The sequence below is a fragment of the Lampetra planeri genome, chromosome 16, assembly GCF_965212315.1.
Source record: "Lampetra planeri chromosome 16, kcLamPlan1.2.h2, whole genome shotgun sequence".
Lineage (NCBI taxonomy): Eukaryota > Metazoa > Chordata > Hyperoartia > Petromyzontiformes > Petromyzontidae > Lampetra > Lampetra planeri.
The window spans coordinates 8,830,776-8,853,439 of NC_136122.1; the positions used below are offsets into that span (position 1 = coordinate 8,830,776).

General features: G+C 43.3%; 1 protein-coding gene across 3 annotated transcripts in view; it reads right to left on the reverse strand.

The window, feature by feature from the left end:
* Positions 1–22,664, reverse strand: part of ANO4 (anoctamin 4) — a 167,258-nt gene that overhangs the window by 70,613 nt on the left and 73,981 nt on the right. For 2 of the 3 annotated variants that reach the window (XM_078601491.1, XM_078601492.1), the window contains exons 3-4: positions 7,663–7,848; positions 2,112–2,242 (exon numbers count right to left, since the gene is read on the reverse strand). In XM_078601491.1, coding sequence (XP_078457617.1) covers positions 2,112–2,242; positions 7,663–7,848 — 317 coding nt within the window. Of the gene's footprint in view, positions 1–2,111; positions 2,243–6,387; positions 6,469–7,662; positions 7,849–22,664 lie in introns of those variants that run through there. The other variant, XM_078601493.1, reaches the window with a different exon arrangement.

The window sequence follows — 22,664 nt, forward strand, 5'->3', positions numbered from 1 at the left end:
GAGAGATTTTGCAGGAGCCGCCACTGCTCACACTACCGCCGGGTCGAGGCCTACTAGCTGAGGCAGCTCTAGAGAAGCCCTGTAGATCCTATTTGGTCTACTCCACCACAATTGAGCAAATCATTTAAAGAAACCAGTTCAGGGCTGTGCTTGCAGTTGTGCTATTTATTTTAAGGGCTTATTTACATCTCCTGCATGAAATCTAGTCCCGGTTTTGCCAGTCTTGATCCGATGCACTTCTTCCTAAAGCACTGCAAACGAATATTCACACGCACACTGCACGATGCATTGCCTTGATGAAGCAAACTAAACCCGAGGAAGAAAATCTATTAGCTTCCACACAAACACCGGCGTGCAGCGCTGCATTTTCCCTCGCTCTCTTTAAAATCACATTACCAACAAATGATTGGCCATCCGTCTTGAATCTGTTGGCGCTACGGCCGAGAAGTTGTGGTGCGATGGCAAGCGCTGGATAGCGGGACTGGCTCTAAGGCAGTCGAACAGCGCAGTGAGTAGCAGGCAGTGGTGACCGCTCGGCATAAATCAGACCAAGCGACATCCTAAGTCCCCAAGCTGCTCACGGGGCAAATATCAACGAGAATGTTTATAACCTATAAGCAAAAGCCCATCTAATTCATGTAAAAAAAGCTGATGAATACCTTCAGCTCTCTTACCTTGTCATCTCGCTACATCTCTGTATCTCCCCACTATTTTATTTATTCTGTCCTCTCATTTGGAGTTTATGAATTGAATGGCCGAGAGGGGGGCAGGGAGCAGGCGGGGGGGGCTGTCATTAAATATGTGGGAGCGGTGGCGTCACGGTTAGCGCTGCGCTACGAACCCGGCGACTCAAGTTTGATTCCCGCTCACGGCCAACACCGGTGACGATTATCTGAACCGATTGTGTGCCTTCGCTAGGTCAACTCAGCCTCAAACGAGTACCCGGCGCGGTATGTAAACATCGCCACCGGGGAGACAAAGGCGTCCGGGCGTGGTGCTGGCCACCCACCCCTCGTGTGCCGTGCCGGCCTTCGTAGGCGCTACTCGCTAACAGCACTTGCCCCAACAGTCTGTTACAGGCTACACGGGGCATCTTTGTCTTTGTCATTAAATATGCATTCTGTTTTGGGGCACCAACGATTCACCACCACTGGTGTGTAGCCTAACCCGTCACTGACGCTGCATCCTGGTTAAACAGCGGTGAACAAATCCCCCAACACCCCCCAAACATCAGCTGATAAAAAATGTTATCTTTTTATTCCTGGCGCCCTCACTGTATTTTATTTGCAATACGTCGATTCAATGATTTTTTTGCCACAGATACCGATTGCCTGCGAAGTGTGGCAATAAATTAAATTCAGCACAGCTCTTGTCAAGTGGCCATTTTCTCGGTGGCTTTAAGCCATTGCCATGTGCGAGACGGGCCACACGCACGAGGAGGCTCACCACAAACGTGCCTGACTGACCACGCGCACGCGTGCGTGTGAGTACATCGTCCGCTAAAAAAGCCAGACGCGCATACACGCAGAGGAACTCGGGCGCACAGATGCGAACAAACTCCCGTGGCACAACCTTGTTTAAAGCAGGCGAGGCATTCACAAAGGCATGTTGACAATGACAAATGAATGTGAAACAAACTTTAAACTCACGTTAAAATGCTCAACAGAATGAGTAACAATACGATATTCTCTTGTCTACCACGCGTTCTGCCCCGGCTCTCATCTCCCCCGTTCATATGAGAATCGGCTGTGCAACGCCCCATCCCTCATTTGTGACAATTCTGAAACCAACATTTTTTCCACTTGCCCTTATAAAACGTAGAGAGAGCTGTACCTTCAGAAGAGGCGGCTCAACCTCCTCTATCTCCCACCCCCCCCATCCCCTCACACGCAAGCCAGCCAGCAACACAATTCCAGGAGTTGCCAACTCTAAAATCACAACTGCCCAACAGAGGATTCAACAACTACACGCTGCTCATGTTTCGTTCACCCCCGTCGCCAGGGCAAGGGTCACGCTGACCCAGCGCTGAACGGGGGCTAATCGCACCTCTGATTAGCACGGTTGGCTACTTACGCTGCGAAATAAGTGCAACACAGCACGTACATAGTTACCTTGTCCCTCTGGCTGAGGGTGTCAATGGAAGACATGCTGAGGGAGCCCGGGCACAGAAGGGTGTCCTTGTCATGGTAGTGGCAATTGGAGGTGTTCAAATCATCCACGAAGGCTGGGTTTTTGCCATTCACTGCAACAACAAGAATCCAATACAGTTGTAAGTCACATGGCAAGATGAATGGCAGCGACACAAATTATTGGCGGACGACATTATTGGTAGCAGAAATAATCTTGATGAGAAGAAATCCAGGGAGTGCCGAGAGAATAAAAACTCACAAATTAGACGGACTTGTACAGCCTGTTTGTCAATCCACTGATGGATGGGGGCCTGCCTTACACCTTGCAGGGCCGTTGAGGAATATTTGACCATACATCATCACGATGGTCAGTCAGAGTTGGTGAAGGTGGGGGTGGAGTGCAGAACAACAATGGATTTCGCTGCACTGCCATCGAAAGCCCACAACGCCGAGTACACCCGGTGCACGCTCGTCCAAGCACTCTCCAGGCTAAAAGCCTGCTGATCTTCTGACATCTGACGCGATCGGGGCACACGCCCTGGTGATTTGTTCACAGGCTGTTGACACGCTAGGCCCAAGCAAAAAAAAACAAGCCACCTCTTTGGTTTGGGACATGTGAAGAGAACGGAGGCCAACAAGTGACCTTTGGTGGCCTCGCACCGCCGCGTGGACGGAGCAAGAAGTAGAGGCCATCCACGCACGCAGCGAGATGGTGGACTCATGGGCACGAAGGAGAGGGGGACTTGATGGAGAAAAGCGTAGGCCTACGGGAAGCGATCGCCCTCACCGGAGTAAATGAAGGAGCGGAAGAAGTTCATCCAGCTTAAGCATCGGCTGCTATGAACTAGACAATTGAAACAAACTAGTAACAATTTTATTCTATTTTACCAGGTGAAGCCCACTGAGCTACGTAGCTCTTTTTCAGAAGCGACCTGCCCACAAATGATAGCTCAACGAAGTGGCTTATCACGTGGGAATTTAGAGCAGCCAAACACTCTATACGCGTGTTTCTAAATGTGGAGAGAAAAACCGGAGGATCCGAAACAAAAATCCACGCACCCAAGGGAAAAGCATTCAAACTCCAAATATACAGCAGGCATCGTCAGGGTCGCGATCGAACACACAACCTCCTGCATACCAGGTGAGGAACCTAACATCTCGCCACTGCGGCGCCCTATGTGATGAGTGATGGAAGAGACAGCAATACATGGAAGAAAAGTGTTGTGGTAGTAAAACTGAAGATGAAGTTGTGAAAGTGTGAGTTCAAATCCCGGCTGGGGGTCTACCTGCTCCAGTTTCCCTCCGGGGTCGATCAAATGATTACCACTTTATGGGAAGTCAGCAGCGGTTGCCTTATGGACAGACTCGCCCTGACTCTAGGAATTTGGAATTTTCACCACTGGTTAAGAACTGCCAACAGAGATGAGCACAATGCTTGTTTGAATATGGAGATTCTCTTTAGCACTCTGAATTGATCCTCCGATTGATTTTGGAAAAAGAGTAATAAATGGGTTCTATGAAGTTTAATAGAATTACTATTATCTTTAATGATGTATGTTGGTATAATAAAATATAGGCTGTGTTTATTGATCACAGTTAATCTATGGACGGCACATTTCATCATCCAACAGTTAATGGGAATTTGCTAAAGTGTAAGTAATCATTTCCTTGACTGTCACTCAAAGCACAATGATGCTGACAGATGGTATCGTTATTTTTCATGCATATATAGTACGTGAAATCCCATATACAGATCAATGTGCACACTGACAAGCAACAGTTATACATTTGTAATCGACAAAGACAAAGATCCCCCGTATAGCCTTAACCGACTTTTGGGGCAAGTGCTGTTCGCGAGCACCTTACGAATGCCAGCACGGCACACACGGGGCTAGGCGGCCAACATCACACCCGGGCCGCCTTTGTCTCCCCAGCTGTGATGTTTACACACCACACCAGGTACTTTTTTTTAAAGCTGAGTCGACCTAGGGGAGGCTCAGGACCGGTTCAGATATTCTTCACCAATGTCGGCCATGAATGTGAATCAAATTCGGGTCGTTGGGTTCATAGCAAAATGTGCCAATGCGTCCCACAAATCCCGCATACATATTAAAACACACCATGTATTTACCCACGGGTCTTTATGGCGTGCACTCATGCAAATACGTAATGCGCACACTAAACATGCAGAGGCCCTTCTTACACGAGAAACAGATTTACACGCACATGTAAAAACACTTGAAAAAACATAATAGAGGTGTTTGGGTGAGATTGCGTAAAAATATTGGATAATATTGGTCGCGAAAGCCAAAGTGTTAAACTGACTTTAAAAAACTATGAGGAAAGGGAAAAGAGAAGAAAAATAGAGTTGGTAAAAAGATGGGGAAAGAACAACAACTCGAAAAGACCGTGAGAAAACACAACGCAAACATGACCGAAGATGCCATAATAAGGAATAGGAGGATGTGGCAGCAGAACAAGAAGCTGATGATTAACGAATTACAAATAGAAGTCCTGAGGGTGCAAGATGCAGCCGTAACAAATGATGGAGACAGTCATAGACCTTGCGGAGAAATGCGACGCAGATATTAACGGGCGCGATGTTAACTGCCTCGCCTGGTATACAGGAGGTCGTGGATTTGATCCCGACTCTGATGCCTGCATATTTTAAGTTCGTACGTTCTCCCCGTGGTCGTGTGGATTTTTATCCGGGTTTTCCGGTTTTTGCCTCCACATTGAGAAACATGCGTTTAGAGTATTGGGCTGCTATACATGTCCACGTGATAAGCCACTTCGTTTGTGACCAACTTGATTCCGAAAAAAAGCCACGTAGTTCAGTGGGCCTTACTTGGTCAATTAAAAATAATGTGTTTATCGTTTTTTTTATAGTTCATAATTTTGAAGCAAACAAAACAATCTAATTACATACCGTAGGAAACAAAATCTCTCTTCGGATAAGGGGGATGATTTTCCAGATGTTGCAAATGAATAAATAACCACTACCCTTCACAGTATTGATAAGGAGAATACGATATGACGGAGCAACTGTGGACATCATTAAAGATATGGAACCAGCAATATGATCAGACCTCTTCACCAGATTTTTACGCGCAAATTACAATCTCTCCACTGTGGAATGATGTCAACGAATAAGCATGCAAAACAGATTAATTGCTCAGCAATTTGTCAATATATAAATGATAATGTCACTATAATCTTTGAGTTTATTATTTCTGAACAAAATACCATCATATAATTAATGAACAATTAAGTAATTGTCATTAAACATACTGCAGGAACATATAATGCGATTAATTGTATCGTCGTGACGTTGAATACATTAAACGTGACATGAAAATGAGGTTCAGCAACAGCTGGGGTGGTTGTACAGCTAACACGTGATGCGGCATGTGCAGTTCTCTCTGTTTTCAGCCATTACATTTCGGACATGAATCCTGGAGGCAGCTGGTGCCGTCCTGCTTGGAGAGAAATGTCAAAAAAGGCATCAAAGACCGGGTAAATTAAAACCAATTCAAGTGCTTGACATTTAAAATCCACTGCAGTCGGCAAAACCCAATTTAGTGGAGTTTGCTCCTCATTAATCACCGCACTGAGATGTTGGCAACAGCAGTTTTTCGCCGCAGTCTCTATTTCATCATCAGCAGTGTCGACGCACTTTTTGGAAGGGTCCAAGAAATGTGTGCGCGACAGTGTAAGGAAAACGACATGGACACCCTATGCAAACTAGTTAGTGCCTCGCAGAAAGGTTGAATGCTGCCGACACAGGGCCTCCTACTCTTCTACGTTGGTGAGACATCTTGGAAGAGGTGTGAGTACCCACACCTTACAGGACCGTACACGACCTACCGATTGAGTTGTGTACCCACTTATCATCAGGTAAATCGCCCGACGAGGCAGTTCAGGCAATGGGCTGATTTCTTAACCCTCTTTCCATTCTGATGAGGTATGTGTACGTCATCGGAACGGAATCTGAATAAATAAATAACTTTATCGGTACCGAGGCTCCCACAAGGCCATGCGGGAGGGCGTGGCACAGTTTGGCGCCAGCTAACATAGAGTGCGGTCATGTCGCTACAGTTCTCTGCGGTGAGTACAATGTCTTTAAAAAACAACGGCGCTATGCCTCTCCAATAAAATTAACGTGAACCGCTTGCGCGTTCCGAGATTCCACGGTGAATGGGACCCAACCTGCCACTTGCAGATGTCTCGGCACGGGAAAGGGGTGAAATGCCCCTACCTCTGTCGACAGTTGATGGGAGGTTGTGTGTGGCGTCTGCCTCGCGTGGAAAGGTAGGTCAGAGCTCCTGCCAGTGGAGGCCCTTCCACCAACAGTACCTTGAGCAATTGCAGGGCTGCACCTTCACCACCTTGTGTGGACATAGACACGTGCCCCAGAATGCCTCTCACCTCATGTTCAAGTCCAGGCTTCAGACCTTCGTTTGTAACTCGTCCTGTATGAGCGACTGACTTTCCCTTTCCATAAATTAAATGTGTCCACTGTTTCTGTGCAGCATCGAGAAATACGGTCGTCGGATTCAGACGCTGTTCTACTGTCAAAAGTAAAATTGTTCTTAATCGCCCTTTTTTGTATAGCCTTCAGCAGAGATAATGGCACAGCATCCATCTACGATACACCCTGGGCCAGATTCGCGTCTTGACATAATGGGCAAAACGTATCGGCTTGGCGATTTGCCATGGCGTTGTTAACGGCGCCATTGGCACATTTTCGACAAGAGGCGGACAGATAGGAGCCAGGTTCACTGATGTGTGAATCGGGCCATCCCCAAGCTTAAGCAAATGTAGAACTGCTTAAGTGTTCACCATTGATTTACTTATTCAATTCTGTAATGACTTGTATGTATGTATGTCGAACCTCTTTCGCACTGTACGGAGTCAACTGTGCTAATCGGAGGTGGCAAGACACAAATGGCAATGAAAGATAAAGGTGCAATCGCTCAATTTCATTCTCGAGGCTGGTGGACGGCCATCTTCGATCGGGTATTTGGCCTACTTTTCCACACTGGACAGACATCCTGAAAGAGGTGGCAGTACCTACACTTTACCTCACCACATCCAACATGACGACAGACTAACTGCATAGCACCTATTGATACTGTAAATTACTGCGAATGTTATTATAATTGTTCTTAAATGTAATCACAAACAGGGCACAATCTGTCTCACACTACATAGGGTGTTCCGACCTCGGAATTGCCGTCAGGAATATCACACCGGAGTTTCTGGCTACCATGGCAATGGGTCACCTCAGGTTGCCACCTTTCCATGATTAAACCCGGTGCAAGTCTGTGAATGAGCATCTTTGTCCGGGTGGCATGAATCAATTTATCCTGGTGCCAGCATTGCGTTCAACTTCATCACAGTGTACTGCACAGTCTTTGATCGATAGACCACGGCCGACTCAGTAACGTCCAGATTCAGTTTTCAGCGGAACAGCAGTCGCACCACCTGGGGTCACAGCCATTGACAAATGCGGTGCAGGGACCATCCCCACCTCTCATGTTGACAGCCGCCGACATGGAGTAGGGCTCGTCGGGCGAGGTGCAGCAGCCGGGGCCGTGCGCGGGGTACGAGTGCGTCGGCTGCAAGGGCAGCGTGTCCATCTGCGACGCGGACGAGCACGGGTAGGAGCCGTGCAGCGGGTAGCTGTCGGGCGACTGCACGGTGGACACTGTGAGACCTGCAGCATCCAGAACGCGACCGCAACAGCAACAACACAGAGCTCGCAACCGCTCCGCACGTGGGCAGACAGCCGCTCTCTCGCGTCTCGTTGAACCAACTGTCAACCGAACCGCGCCGAGCCAAGGCTGGCATGGCTCGGGAGGCTGCCAGGTTGCATGTCCACCGCAGAAACTCAGCCGTGCCGTTGTCGTGTCACGCGCAACGAATGAGCCGAGATGCGTGAACACGAAGTGGACTGATGTCGCACGCAACGAACGGGTCATTTTGATTTAAAGCTTTCGTGACTGCAGGGATTCATATTCTTGGTTCTTTCGGTAAAGTCACGTAGAAGGGAAATAATAAAATAATATGAATGTGAAACAATAAAAATTCTCACGACGTTTCGACTGCAACACAAGCAATCGTCATCAGGAGCTCTCGAGGGTAGTCTTAGATAACACCTGATGATGATTGCTTGTGTTGCAGTCGAAACGTCGTGAGAATTTTTATTGTTTAATTTTTTTTATTATTTTTTTATTTCCCTTCTACGTGACTTTACTGAAAGAACCAAGAATATGAACGGATCATTATCTCCGCCCGCTGGTCCTGCTAGGCCCTGAGCCCTGATTCAGATGTCCTGTGAGGTGATCGTATCTATCACGGTTTGGTTCTGGCTTAGCACGGCAAATATTCAGCGGGAAGCCACCGATACTTTGAGGAACCCGCGCTGGCTCAGCTCAGGGTGTGATCCAACGCGGGTTCTCTCGCTCGTCTATCTGCTGACTTCTCCCTTACTTCTTCAACGAGCGCACTGTGATGTACGCCCATGTAAGCGGCCATGCATAGTGCAATGTATCAGCTGCTCAGGCTTACCATCGAGCGACATCCACGTCACGTTGTGTGACCGAGATATTGCTGTTCTTTTGGTCCCTTGCCGAAGCTTGCGAATCGGTGTACTTATGCAATTTGAACTTGTATACTTGATCTGTTTAAAATACATTTTTTAGTGATTTTCTTACCTTTCCTACACTTTGCACTCCTATCGTGTTTTCTGTTTGTTGTTGTAACTTTCTGACCCGCCTCTACTGGACATGTGTGAAAAAAGCTTTATAGCTCATGGGATTCCTCCGGTATGTATGTATGTTGACCTTCTTTTGCACCGTACGATGAATAAAGATTCTGATCAAGATTACCGTGCCTCGTCAGCCTAGTTCTATAATTATCATTCTCTTCTCCCACCCCATGCCACTCATCATACTCGACTGCCTGCTTGTGCAGTGCAGTGAAGTCTCATAAAAGCAGCAGAACATCACGCTTGGTGCATGGAATGCAGGACGCACTGCACTCTACAATAAAGCCGCTCTTCAGCACGATATTCCGCAGTGTATGTTCGCAAACTATAACGGACTATAAAGTAAGCATATTATTACCTTGTTGAAAAAAAGTTCGAGGAAGGAAATGCATTTGCAACCCCAAATCGTGATGAAAATTAGATGTTGCCTATTGATCAGATTCTAAAACAATGATATGCTCCAGTTCGTGTTTTATGGAAGTGTTTGGAAATATTAAACCTTACGGATTCCTTGTTGCAATATAAATATACGGTAGATGTGCAACGTTGAGCCAATATGATTTCACACTTGTAATCTTCATTCAACCATTGATTTCACCCTGGTTGAACACCCCCTCTAACGTATTGCAAACCTACTAAAAACATTAAATAACACACGTGATAACTCCCCTGAACAACACAGCTCTGTTCTATGCCCATCAGCCTAGGCCACATGCAAGACCCATGTGGTGTCGGCTGCACCACCTGTACCACAAACCTTATATAACGGTTTTCAATTAACATCTTCGCGGAAAGGCGTATCAAAACCCTAAACCGTTCAGCGTGCCGAGCTCGTGCAGAAGCCGTGTTTAGATGATTTACCTTCTAAAAAAAAATCTGCCCATGTCTCGCACCCCCAGCTGCGTGCAATTTTGCACGGACACCCATCACACGGAGTGCAATTTGCCGTTGTCCCCCCCCGCACTCCCGATTGGCACGGTTGGCTACGTGCGGTGCGAAAGAAGTTCTACGTATTACTTGTCAGGATGTGATAGAGATGGCATTCGGCTCGAAAGAAAGCTGTTTCTGGTGTGGACCATTCAGTTTCAAAGACAATGCATATACGGCCAAAGCGTGTGATTTTTGTTTGCATGTTCACCACAGGTATATGTGCTTAATGCTGACATGATTCCTTGCAAGAGGTTTCTGTTTGGTGTTTTAACATCTTGACACCTGTTTTATTGTCAGAAAGGGTAAAACATTATCATCATTATTATATGGTGCGAGAGAAGTTCAACGCACGTACGTAGGCCCTCTGGATCATTTTTGTTGACGGAGAGCTGACCGAGCGGACGCTCCAGTTAGTAAGACTCAAGCTGGATATCAAAGTCCCAAGTAGAGGAGGAGGAGGCTCCTTCCACTGCACGCTAATGTATATCCCCTTAAGGCGCTGTTATTGACGAATGTGTTAAGTAACCAAAAAATAAATGCGCGAATTATTTTTTACTTTACACATTTGTCAATCACAATGGCCTGAGAGCAGCCTTGCAGCGCTTTGTTTCTTAATCGTAAAAAAAAAATGTATCATGCTAATAAATACATAGGTTATAATGAAACAAAACACTTGTGTGCCCATGCTTAATTTGTGTTTAGATTATTTACCTTCTAAAAAAATCTGGCCATGTCTCGCACCCCTAGAAAGGGCATCTCACACCCCAGGTTAAGAACCACTGCCTTATATATCATGTGGCGTTTTGGGCAATGCCCTTTATTGATGGCCAGGGCCGTTACCCACAGTGTCACCTATTGTTGTTATCATTATTATTATACATGGGCAATGTAGGCAACATTTCAGGCGATGGCTCTTGCGATGAAGAAAGGCCACTGTCCAAAGTATTGCCGAGTGGATAGCCTTCCCATTTTATCGGCGGCATTATTGACGAGTGTGCCGTGTTTTTTGTATCTGTTAACTTCATTAAGTTTAATCCGTCAATGTACATTCGTTACAGTTCATGACGTGGTATTTTCTCTCTACTGAAACCTGTAATTTTAAAGGTTGCTCCGTAAAATCATGAAGAGCACATTTTAAATTGCATTTTTTTTCTACGTGGCTAATCACGTTTTTATCACACACTTTAGTTCACAAGAGCACAGTGCATCCTGACAATTTATTTCTGGGCACTAGCCACAACAATACAATGGCCATTCTATTGCATGGCTGGTGGCCGCTTTACGAGGATCCTTTAGAGATCTTCGCCTCCATAATTTGGGTGGGATTATTCACCCATTTTTAACATGAGCAGAAAATCAATAGCAAGTTTTAAAACGGCACGAGCGCAGCGCCGAATGTAGGGCTGTCCGTATCTTTTAATGGCTTAGTAATCTAGTCCAAAGTCAATATAGAACATTACACCACTTCCACTTTGAAACAACAGGCTACATTAATTTGCGTTTTAGACATGTAATTTGCTGATTAGTTCAAATATATAACCTCCACGTCACGTGTGTTTCAAACAATGGATTATAAAGCTTCATATCAAGAATGCCCTATAACTGTATTTTTAAAAAACATGAATTAAAATAAACAACCAATATATGTGTCAATAAGCACAGCCTTAGTTGTAAAAAATATATAACAGGCAACGTTTCAGGCAATGCCCCTGCTTGGTAGTAAATCTCTGTCTGGCTTCTCTAATTATCTATGAAAAAGGACCCATTGCCTTTGAAGGCAATGTAATTTATTAACGTGTTTTTGTTAAATTAATGGATTAAAATGAAAATTATGCATTCATAGAATCGTTCTCGTTAAATTTCTTTTTTCACAACGGATCGCCTAAAAATACAGTAATGTGATTAGTCAAGGTATTAGCAATAAGGTCATGTTCCATTACATAAAGGCTAAAGTTGGTATTCAAGAGTCATTGCAAGCACACAAACACACACACACAAACACACCACATTACAGAGACTAACAAATGATAAGCTTTGCTACCGACGCAAAATATTCAGGCCATAGAGGTGAGACCATTATATGCAGGGACGTGTGATGTTATTTTCTTATTAAGAAACTGCAGTCCACCTCCACAGAGGTGTGCTAGCAAGACACTGTGAAGCTCGTAAAAAAACGAAGCACTGTTACTCCCCAAATCAATAACACGACAATACATTACATACGCACGGCAATCTTTACCCGGGCAGTTTTATATCTTGTGCCCATGGTTAGAATGAGTGTGAATGTCGAAGCAGTGTTGTCCACCAGGTCCAAACTAAGATGGCTTCTGACATTCAGGACAGATGTGGTGACAACGCGAAATGGTAACTCGCGTTTTATCGTGGCCTCTAAGTTAAACGATTAAGACGTGTATAAGGCAAAACAACGCTATTGCCGTGGCAGATTGCCTTTCTTCAACAGTTAAATTGCACAAGAGAACGTGTTTGATATGTATAGGTCAAGGAGAACACATGGTATCTGGTGACTTGCAAAAACGGTATAAAAAAAAAGCAGAAGGGAAACATGAAGATGGAAGACATTTGATTATTTTGAAAGCTAAAAATATACAGGGACATGCCTGCACCGTGCAAGCATGACTGTCAATTCCAAGGGCATTCCTAATTTTTGATGGCAGAGATTACAATCTCAATTCACAGAGATGCTCTGAATCCTGATTTCACTGATGTTGAAATGATTAAATGCCTCTCTTTATTCGGCAGAAACAAATCAATAAAACACCTCTAAAATTGTTGTGAAAAAGAGTCCAAATGTAGTTTTTAAACAACACCATTTGCATATATATTACATTTTTACAGCCTCATAACACGAAATCTGTTTATTCATGAATGCATATTGCACGTGATCACATCGATGGACAATTTATGCAGCTAAACACCAATCATAAAAATGACTTCGGTGTTTACCGATTTTAAAATTGAATTGGAACATCTGCGAAAATGTATATCCATTCAAAAATGTTAAATGACAAGCCACTGCCCAAGGATGTAATTCAAAGGTGGTGAAAAATGTATTTTTGTCGCTTTTATTTTTTTGGGATCATAGCTACATGTAATATTTATAATAATTTATAACCCCTTGGCAAATCTGTGCTTGATGAAGACCTCTCCAATACATGTCGGTCATGGGGGTTGTTTGACCATACTTCACCAAGCTGGTCAGTGGAGGTCAGCGAAGGGTTTGGAGAGACTGAACCGGTTCAAATATCACTCGCCATGAACATTAGCCATGACCGGGTATGACACTTATTTAGCCAAATTCATAGTGCAGTGCAATACAACATAATACTGTATACGGCTCTGTGTCAATCTACTGCTAGATGAAGGCCTCCCCAACGCAATGTCACACACGTGAAAGCCTACGTGTTAAACTGACACGGCGTTTGTTTGACTATAATTCATCACAATGGTCAGTGCAGGTTGATGATGGTGGAGAGTAGGGGGACAGGAACCACTCCAGATATCATTCGCCCACCACTGATGTCAGCCCTGGCTGAGGATCATACCCAAGTCAAAGTGTTCACCGCACAGAGCGATAACCGCCGCCCCGCCACTCCAATGTGTCACCACTAGATATTGTGGGGGGAAATGACAGCTAAATATAGGGCACAGGACACACGCTGAATACGTCAAGAATTGTCTTCTGTTCTCGCATTTCCTTCCCTTATTTCTTGCAAAATCAGCATCACTCGTAGCACGGAGTCACATCTACACACAATAAGACGTAGAACTGACAAATTCAAGCACTGCTTGACAGTTTCCGAAAAACCCCTCCCACTCAATTCCTTATTTTTTGTTATGTAGATTTCACTTAAATTTCGATTTAAAGCTTTCGTGACTGCAGGGATTCATCTTCTTGGTTCTTTCGGTAAAGTCACGTAGAAGGGAAATAATCTGTCTCCCCGACAGACCTGGTCTTCACCTGAGGACGGCTGCTTGCGTTGTGGCCGAAACGTCGTGATAATTATTTTATTATGTTTTATTTTTATTATTTTATTATTTCTCTTCTACGTGACTTTACCGAAAGAACCAAGAAGATAGATTTCACTGTTTTTTTTTCACTTTTTGTACACACAATCAGCGTGATTGATATGTTTGGCGAACGTTATGAGTGGAAAAGCATTACGAGTGGAAAACGAACAAGTTACTGTCTCCGTTAGTTACAATAGGGCAATAGTCAAGGATATTTACTCAAATTGACAAATCTGGTCCGTCGTCTGAATCAAGGTGGGTTAATCGGTGGCAGCTCCACAATTTCTGCATGAGAGTCCACGTGAGGGAGCTCTAGAGGGTATTTGGCAGAGGTAGGACAAAGTCATTGTTATGCAAGTCCAAGTCGAGTCGCAAGTCATCAAATTCATGACTCGAGTCTGACTCGAGTCCAAGTCACATGACTCGAGTCCACATCTCATAGGTGGGACAAAGTCATTGTTATGCAAGTCCAAGTCGAGTCGCAAGTCATCAAATTCATGACTCGAGTCTGACTCGAGTCCAAGTCACATGACTCGAGTCCACATCTCAGAGGTGGGACAAAGTCATTGTTATGCAAGTCCAAGTCGAGTCGCAAGTCATCAAATTCATGACTCGAGTCTGACTCGAGTCCAAGTCACATGACTCGAGTCCACATCTCATAGGTGGGACAAAGTCATTGTTATGCAAGTCCAAGTCGAGTCGCAAGTCATCAAATTCATGACTCGAGTCTGACTCGAGTCCAAGTCACATGACTCGAGTCCACACCTCTGGTATTTGGCCTACTCCTCCACGCTGGCCAGACGTCTTGAAACAGGTGGGGGCGGGGGGGTTATCCACATTTTGCCGATCGACTAACTGTGGCATGCCCACTGATATTGTAGTCTTCCCATATTCATACTCTTAGTTCTTTCGGTAAAGTCACGTAGGTAAAAAATGAAATTAAAATTAATAAAAATTAAACAATAAAAAATCACGACGTTTCGGAGGCAACACAAGCTTCCGTCTTCAGGTGAAACCGTCACAGCAAAATATCTGTACTATATATAGTGGTTAAGGGGGGAGGAGCCAGCAAGGGCAGCGGGGGAGGAGGAGTTGTGAGGTGGTCAATTACTGCTTTAGTTATACTGCTGGGTGGGTAAATGAATTAGATACGATTAAGCAGCTCTTTGTTATGCTGTTTGTGCGCAAGTCATATTTATATTTACTCAACTTGATATTTACTCAACTTGATTGAAATATATTTTTCTATCTCTCTTGCTTCTGCAACAACAACAACAACAACTTATCCCAAAGGGATGCAGTCATAACAGATGGTGCTCACATATCGATCTCTCCACAGGGCTAACGATGATGATGGACGATGATAATGATGGATGACGTTTTATCTTCGTAGGTTTTTTCGGTAAAGTCACGTAGGTAAAACATCAAAATGAATGAAAATAAAATAAAATCAAAAATCACGACGTTTCGGAGGCAACACAAGTCTCCGTCATCAGGTGGGACCGTCACAGCCAGGAGACTTTTGTTGCCTCCGAAACGTCGTGATTTTTGATTTTATTTTATTTTATTTTCATTCATTTTGATGTTTTACCTACGTGACTTTACCGAAAAAACCTAAGAAGATGATTCCTTGCAGTCACGAAAGCTTCAAATCTAGAATGACGTTTTATGTTGACGGTGGGCTCCGGAGAGATTTGTGTTCATGCTTTCACAATGGGGGGGGGACCTTGATGCTCCCACTAAGCCCATTAGGGGCGATGTCAAACATGAAGGTGCAGCCCTGCAATTTCCCTTGACAAATGTATACAACTTCTTAGGTTTTTTCGGTAAAGTCACGTAGGTAAAACATCAAAATTAATGAAAATAAAATCAAATCAAATCAAAAATCACGACGTTTCGGAGGCAACACAAGTCTCCGTCATCAGGTGGGACCGTCACAGCCAGATTGTATACAAGCATTTCAAGTAGCTGGTTCTAAGTTGTCAAGGATTACATAAATGAAACTGCAATTTCTTAATTAAAACACATCACAGTGAAACTTTATCTACGTTATACATTTCTCTCTCTTCACGTGCATATTTCCCCCCCGTGAATTTGAAACTCAAAGTATGCCAAATAGCACTTTAACTGAAACTGAGAAAGCACTTTGGTGATTTTGCACGACACACATTTGCATACGCAGACAACCCAAGTGAAATAAAATACATGCATATATCTATGTTCACATTGATTAGTTGATATTTCCAACAACAATACAAAGGACCGGAGAACACCGCTTCGGTTGAGGCGCACATTACCACAGAGAGCTCCATCCGTGACCTAAAGAGCACGAATAGGACAGGATAATAGAGACATCAAAGGACACAAAGAGTGACCAACAAAGAAGTGTAAAAAAATTAACCCGTAAAAACAAAGTTTTTCACTATAAATCGTTTATATGCGTGTTCAATGGGCCACAACCCAGCCCACATTGGTCTTTGAAACGGGCGGCTAGAGTCCTCTCGTCCTCTGGCTTGAGATGGCTGCCACCTATGGGTCAGATGATTGCCTGCCACCATTAAGCAATTGGTAATTAAATAGAATTTTTTTTTTCCTAAAAAGTGTAAAATTTTGGAAAAAAATGTTTACGAAAATAAATTGTCACGCACAACGAGTCTGTGTGCAAATTGTCAGCTCGATTGGATCACGGGAAGTGGGTTAAAAAACGACCTAAATATTTGCACGGTCGTAAGCGCACAAGCAAGCAAGCAAGTGAACTTAATATAAAGGATTTTTTAAAAAGAATCCACGTAGAAGACCTTATGAAAAGGAAATTGTCACTATTTGACCACGTATGTAGGATGGATAACAACAAGAACATTTAAAAGTGTGTTGTTGTTGTTCAGAAAAATGGAAGGATCCGTAAAGTGAGGAAGACCTAGCAAAGACGACATCAGAGATTGGTGCCAGAAATATGTGCGCACTAAATTTTGATTTAAAGCTTTCGTGATTGCAGGGATTCATATTCTTGGTTCTTTTGGTAAAATCACGTAAAAGGGAAATAATTTAAAAAATTTGTATTGTTTAATATTTATTTTATTTTATTATTTCCCTTCTACGTGACTTTACCGAAAGAACCAAGAATATGTGCGCACTACTTGAGCATATTGGCACAAGACAGAGTAAAGTGGAAACAAATGACGCCATGTGCAGTGAACACCAACGGGATTTCTGCAGTTGGATCGCGGTGATGGTGATGACGATGAAATGGAGGGAAGAGAGGTGAACAACGGAAAAAGGGGAGAACATAAAATTAGAATAAGGGTGACAGGGAAACGTCGCCGCGCAATGAGGGAAAGGTCAAATCAGAAGATAATCAACGAAAGGGAGATGCATTCTGATTTGAGAAAGCCAGCACCTGCATATGTATTCGATGTTCAATCATAATCTGTAAAACACATGACATAATGAGGACTGCTTAAGGCCACTCGCACTCACTGACGGTGATCAATTTGAAACCAAAGCCCAGCCGCGACAGAGTAAAGTCTGTCCCCGAGAGAAAGCATTCTGCAATACAATTACTATGCAACATAATTTAAATGTATTTGCTGTGTTGTCTAAAGATGTCGCAATCTCTTTTCAGGCTCCTTGCCTCATTCACTCGACGACGTTCAGAATTCCTTGCAGAATTCAAATACTTATCAGGCTCAAATGAGTTTAACTTTTGAGAACGAATAACATCAGGCACATTTAAGTGGATGTGGTCATAGGCGACACAGTAATATATTCGATGAGTGATGTGTACGACAGATTGTATCTTATTTATAATGCATATATATGTAAAATTGTAATTTGAAAACAAAAGCCACAACTTTGGTCAAGGAAATTCACATTCACATCCCAATGTTTACAATTATATTAACATGTGACTGTGAATTTTAGGTGTGATCTGCAAAAATATTTTAAAGTCATATTTATGGGATGCTGCCATGGTATAAAGGCTACCACATTGGACTTGCAAACCAGAGGTTCAATCTCCCGGTGCAGAAATTTGAAACAAATCCCTTCGCCACTGTCCACCCAGTCGAATACATGGGTACATCGCAGTCGATGTGGTGAGGTAAAGCGTGGGTACTGGCATCTCTTCCAAGAAGTCTGGCCAGCATTCATGAAATAAGCATATACCCTCTAGAGTGGATGCCCTTCCACCAGCAGTGGTTCAAGCGATTATTTGCTGGGATGTAATTTTACCCACTATTTATGTTTTAGCTCACGATGCATATTATACACTGGTTGTGAGAAGGTAATCAAGGGATGTGTTGCAGTAGCAGGATGGATTTTTAAAAATGAATTTAAAAACCGCTTTAAAGCTTAAAATTGGTATTAAAAGATTAGCAAATTCAGCCAGCAGTAACGTCTGTATCACTGTATGGATTAGTAAGATGGATTTTCGTGAAGAAACTAGAAAAAGAGACAGATTTCCTTTTAAAACGAGAGCGTGTCGAGGGTTCTATGAATGCAACTGAAGGAGAGTGTAAGCAACTTTAAAGTTCAGAGGGTAAAAGAAAGTGTTGTAGATTTATTGAAGAAAGAAAAGGGCAAGTTCCTTTGTTTCACTCGGCAAGAACTCGAGAGAGGAGGTTGAGTCTTATTTTCAAGAGTGACCTTGATCGCCAAAATAACAAAAGCAATGACATAAAGAAACAGGCACCTACAACAATGAAGCATACATAAATCAGGCTAAAAAGAATATAGTCTAAATTGGGCAGAATAAAATAACTACGGAAAAACAGATTAAATTAAGGAGTCTGTTTAACGGGTGGGGAATTGCATGCAGGATGTTGGAGGGTGGGTTGCCGAGACGGGCATTGGAGTGGCACCCAGAATTCAGTGGCCAATGGGAAGACCTCAAGGGCAGATGCAGGGAGACTGTCAGGGTGAATCGTCGAGGTCAAATGTCAACTTTACAACAGCCAGCGGCGCCAGCAGAAGCAAGGAAAACAACTGAGAGGTGCTGTACCATGAACAACATCTGCCGCAATGACCTCTTAGCCTGTATCTTGAGAATTTCTAATAAATAATAATACAATTTATAACGCGGGTAATCTTGAGGACCAACGACACAATTCTGAGGCACGGAGCCCATCTGTAGATAAGTATCACAGGAATTAACAACACTCGTTTAATACTTTTTTATGAATTCTGTAAAGCACAACACAATATAACATGATTACTATCTCATACACTCCATGTGTATGTAACATTATTACTATGAGATAACCCAATAATCTTGGGTTATCTCATAACCCGAGATAATTGAATAGATAACAATTGGTTGCAGCTCATCCAGGTCATAGATATCCATATAGCAATCTGTTATCTCAATCCAACAGGTTTATTGCATTGGTCAGCAAATGTATTCCTCGTATGTGGGAGTTATGTTTTTTTCCAATCACGCTGCGTGTCACTTGGCAAACCCATTCAACAATAGATTACACAAGAATATTCTGGATATTTTTCAGATTCTCACTTAGAACGTATGACTGACATTCTGAAGCTGTAATTAACAGTACTGTGAACCTTCTTCTATTGACGTGACCTTTGACGCCTCAAATTCTCTGAGAACATTGCATGTTTAAATACAGCATGAAATAAAATGACTTGCCATCTATCAAGTCAAAGTCAATCACTCGTGCAAATGAGCAGTGAGGCGGTGCTCATCTCCTGTTCACAGCCAGAGGTGGAAATTCCACTTTCCTATGGCAGGGGTGAGTAAATCCACAGGACAACCACTGTTGACTTCCCCATGAAGTGGTGCCCGTTTTATTGATTTAGAAAAAATTAACCCGTAAAAACAAAGTTTTTCACTATAAATCCTTTATATGCGTGGCATCGGTTTTATTTTATTATTCATTTCTGTTTTTCTTGAGTAAGAGTTTCATTTTTATCACATTGGTATTTGAAATTAAATATGAAAAAAAAAATTCCTAAAAAGTGGAAAATTTTGGAAAAAATTTTGGAAATTTTTTTTCACGAGAATAAATTGTCACGCACAACGAGTCTGTGTGCAAAATGTCAGCTCGATTGGATCACGGGAAGTGGGTTAAAAAACGACCGAAAGATTTGCACGGTCGTAAGCGCGCAAGCAAGCAAGCAAGTGAACTTAATATAAAGGATTTAATAAGTATAACCCGTAAAAACAAAGTTTTTCACTATAAATCCTTTATATGCGTGGCAGCGAACTTAATATAAAGGATTTAAAAATATATTCGCCTGTGGAGGACGCGGGGATCGATCCCGCGACCTTTGGCATGGGAAGCGAGGGCGCTACCAACTGCGCTACTCCGCCACGGCCTGTGGAGGGGTTACGCTCTGGGCTCTTACACTGAATGAGTTCTATTTGAATATATGTAAAATAAAAATTTTTGCCTAAAAAGTGTAAAATTTTTGGAATTTTTTTTCACGAACATTAATTGTCTCGCACAACGAGTCTGTGTGGAAAATGTCAGCTCGATTGGATCACGGGAAGTGGGTTAAAAAACGACCGAAAGATTTGCACGGTCGTAAGCAAGCAAGCACGCAAGCACGCAAGCAAGCAAGCGAGCGAACTTAATATAAAGGATTTAAAAAATTGTGCTGTTCGCCTTCGGGCGTCCCCTGCTCTAACACTGGTGAGACAAGGCCGTGAAGAACGCTGTCTCTGGTGTAGGCCAATCAGTTTCAAGGGCATTGCGTTTAATATCAAAGCATATTTGTTTGCATGTTTCAACACAAGCGTGTGTGGTTAATGAAGACTTGATGCCTTGTGATAGGTGTCTCTTTGGTGTTTGAACAACTTAACACCTTATTTTATCTGAAAGGAATGTATATTGCGTGTTAACCGAGGCGCTTTACAAGGCGTTAACAATGGTACAACATATGAATGTAATTGTAGAGATGCGGTGAATGAAACAGATGAGAGGAAGCAATGGGGGCAAATCTGTGACGCGTGAATTCGTTGAAAGCGAAATTGATGACGGTAAATTATGATGAATGGATTGAATTGACGGGGGAATGATTGAGAGCCGTATAATGAGAATATCAAGAGGAAAAAGTAACGGTGAGGGCTCGTGGGCTGAGCTAGGGAATCATACGTAAGTTTTGAGCGCGGAGCGGAAACTAGTGAGCGAATGTGGCTGTTTAATGTGGAGGGGAAGTTTGTTCCAGTGAAGGGAGGCGAGAAGTGAGCTGGTCGGAGCCAGGGTGTGGCTGGAGTTCCGCCATGCGCGGCTGACCCACGCCGTGCCGGCCTTCAAGGAGCAGTGGGCGATGCTGGAGGCCGTGTGCTAGGTGGCGGATGACGGGGAGTTCTGCATGCTGATATTAGCTACCCGTCGGAGGCCGTCGGACTGCGAGAAGGGCTGCGTGCAGAACGAGAGAGAGCGAGAGAGTGAGCGAGAGAGTGAGCGAGAGGTGGGGGGTTTACATAAAGCTAAGTTTAAAAAAAAAATTACGAAATGGTGAACGAAGCAAAGTGCCGAATACACCGAGCATCTTCTTGTTTCCACTGATTGTAAAAAAAAAAGAGAGCGAGAGAACGACGGCGCAAGGAGGAGGAGGAACAGAGAGAGAGAGAGAAACAGCAAAGATTGTGAACGGAGCGATACAAGCGTGGCAAGATATAGTGGGGGCAAGACCATGAAAGGATTTGTAGACCAGAAAGGGCAAAGCCGATTTTTTTTTTCTCATAATGATTGACCTAGTCAACCCCCAACCAGTTATTTGAAGTCGCAACCTTTTGATCGCGAGCTGCTCACCGCTACCCCCTGAGCCGAAGACAAACATCAATCATATATTCCACAAACATATGTTGCAATTACACTCGTGTGCATTTCTAGGCATGACGCTGAACATTTACATTCAAGTGGCAGTGATGGTACGACAGAGAGCAATTCCCAAAGCACTGTGCCAGAACTCCCGATTTCCTAACAGTGGTGCTACGAATGCATAAATTAATTAATCTAAACGAATTTAGGCTCATTATTCCTATTATTATTATTATTTCACTTGTTAACGCAGGAAAGCTTCACTTTCCAGGAGGGTCCTGCCAAGATTTCACAATAGGGGTTGATGTTGCGACGTTTTTACCCAAATTGAGTAATTCGCAGGTAATTTCCCCCATTGCATTTGTGGCAAAAACCAGTTAAATCGTTGTTCTGGGTTCATTTTGTATGTGATGAAACAGGAGAACTCGACAAGGGCAGAACGAATACACTTCACACACAGAGGCCCCCGAGTCTGGAATCGAACCCAGGTCATTCAAATTTCATGTTTAAGTTTTTTTGTTTTGTTAAACCAGGTAAGAGCTGAAGTTATCAGGATCGTCTCATTCATCCCCTAGGTCACCGAAATGAGAAAAATAAAACAAATAAAATGTAGCACAAAAATTAAGCGAATATAAATAAACACCAACTGTGCCATAAGATAAAAAAAAATATTGCGCAGACAGAAATGTATGTTAAATAATTAATTCCCAATGGCTTAAGTCGGCTTGTTGCATATTATTTTTAGACAGATCATGGGACAATTACAAAATTAAGTTCCAGAAACCTTAAAATTATAATATAGAGTGACCATTGTACAAATATGTAAACAGACATAGATAACCCCGGTAAAGTCACGTAGAAGGGAAGTAATAAAATAATAAAAAAAAACATAATAAAATAAAATAATTCTCACGACGTTTCGGCCACAACGCAAGCAGCCGTCCTCAGGTGAAGAATGAAACACCACCAAGCTTGGAGCGTATATTTAAGCTTAGAGTCGCGGCATCTCTTCACCTGAGG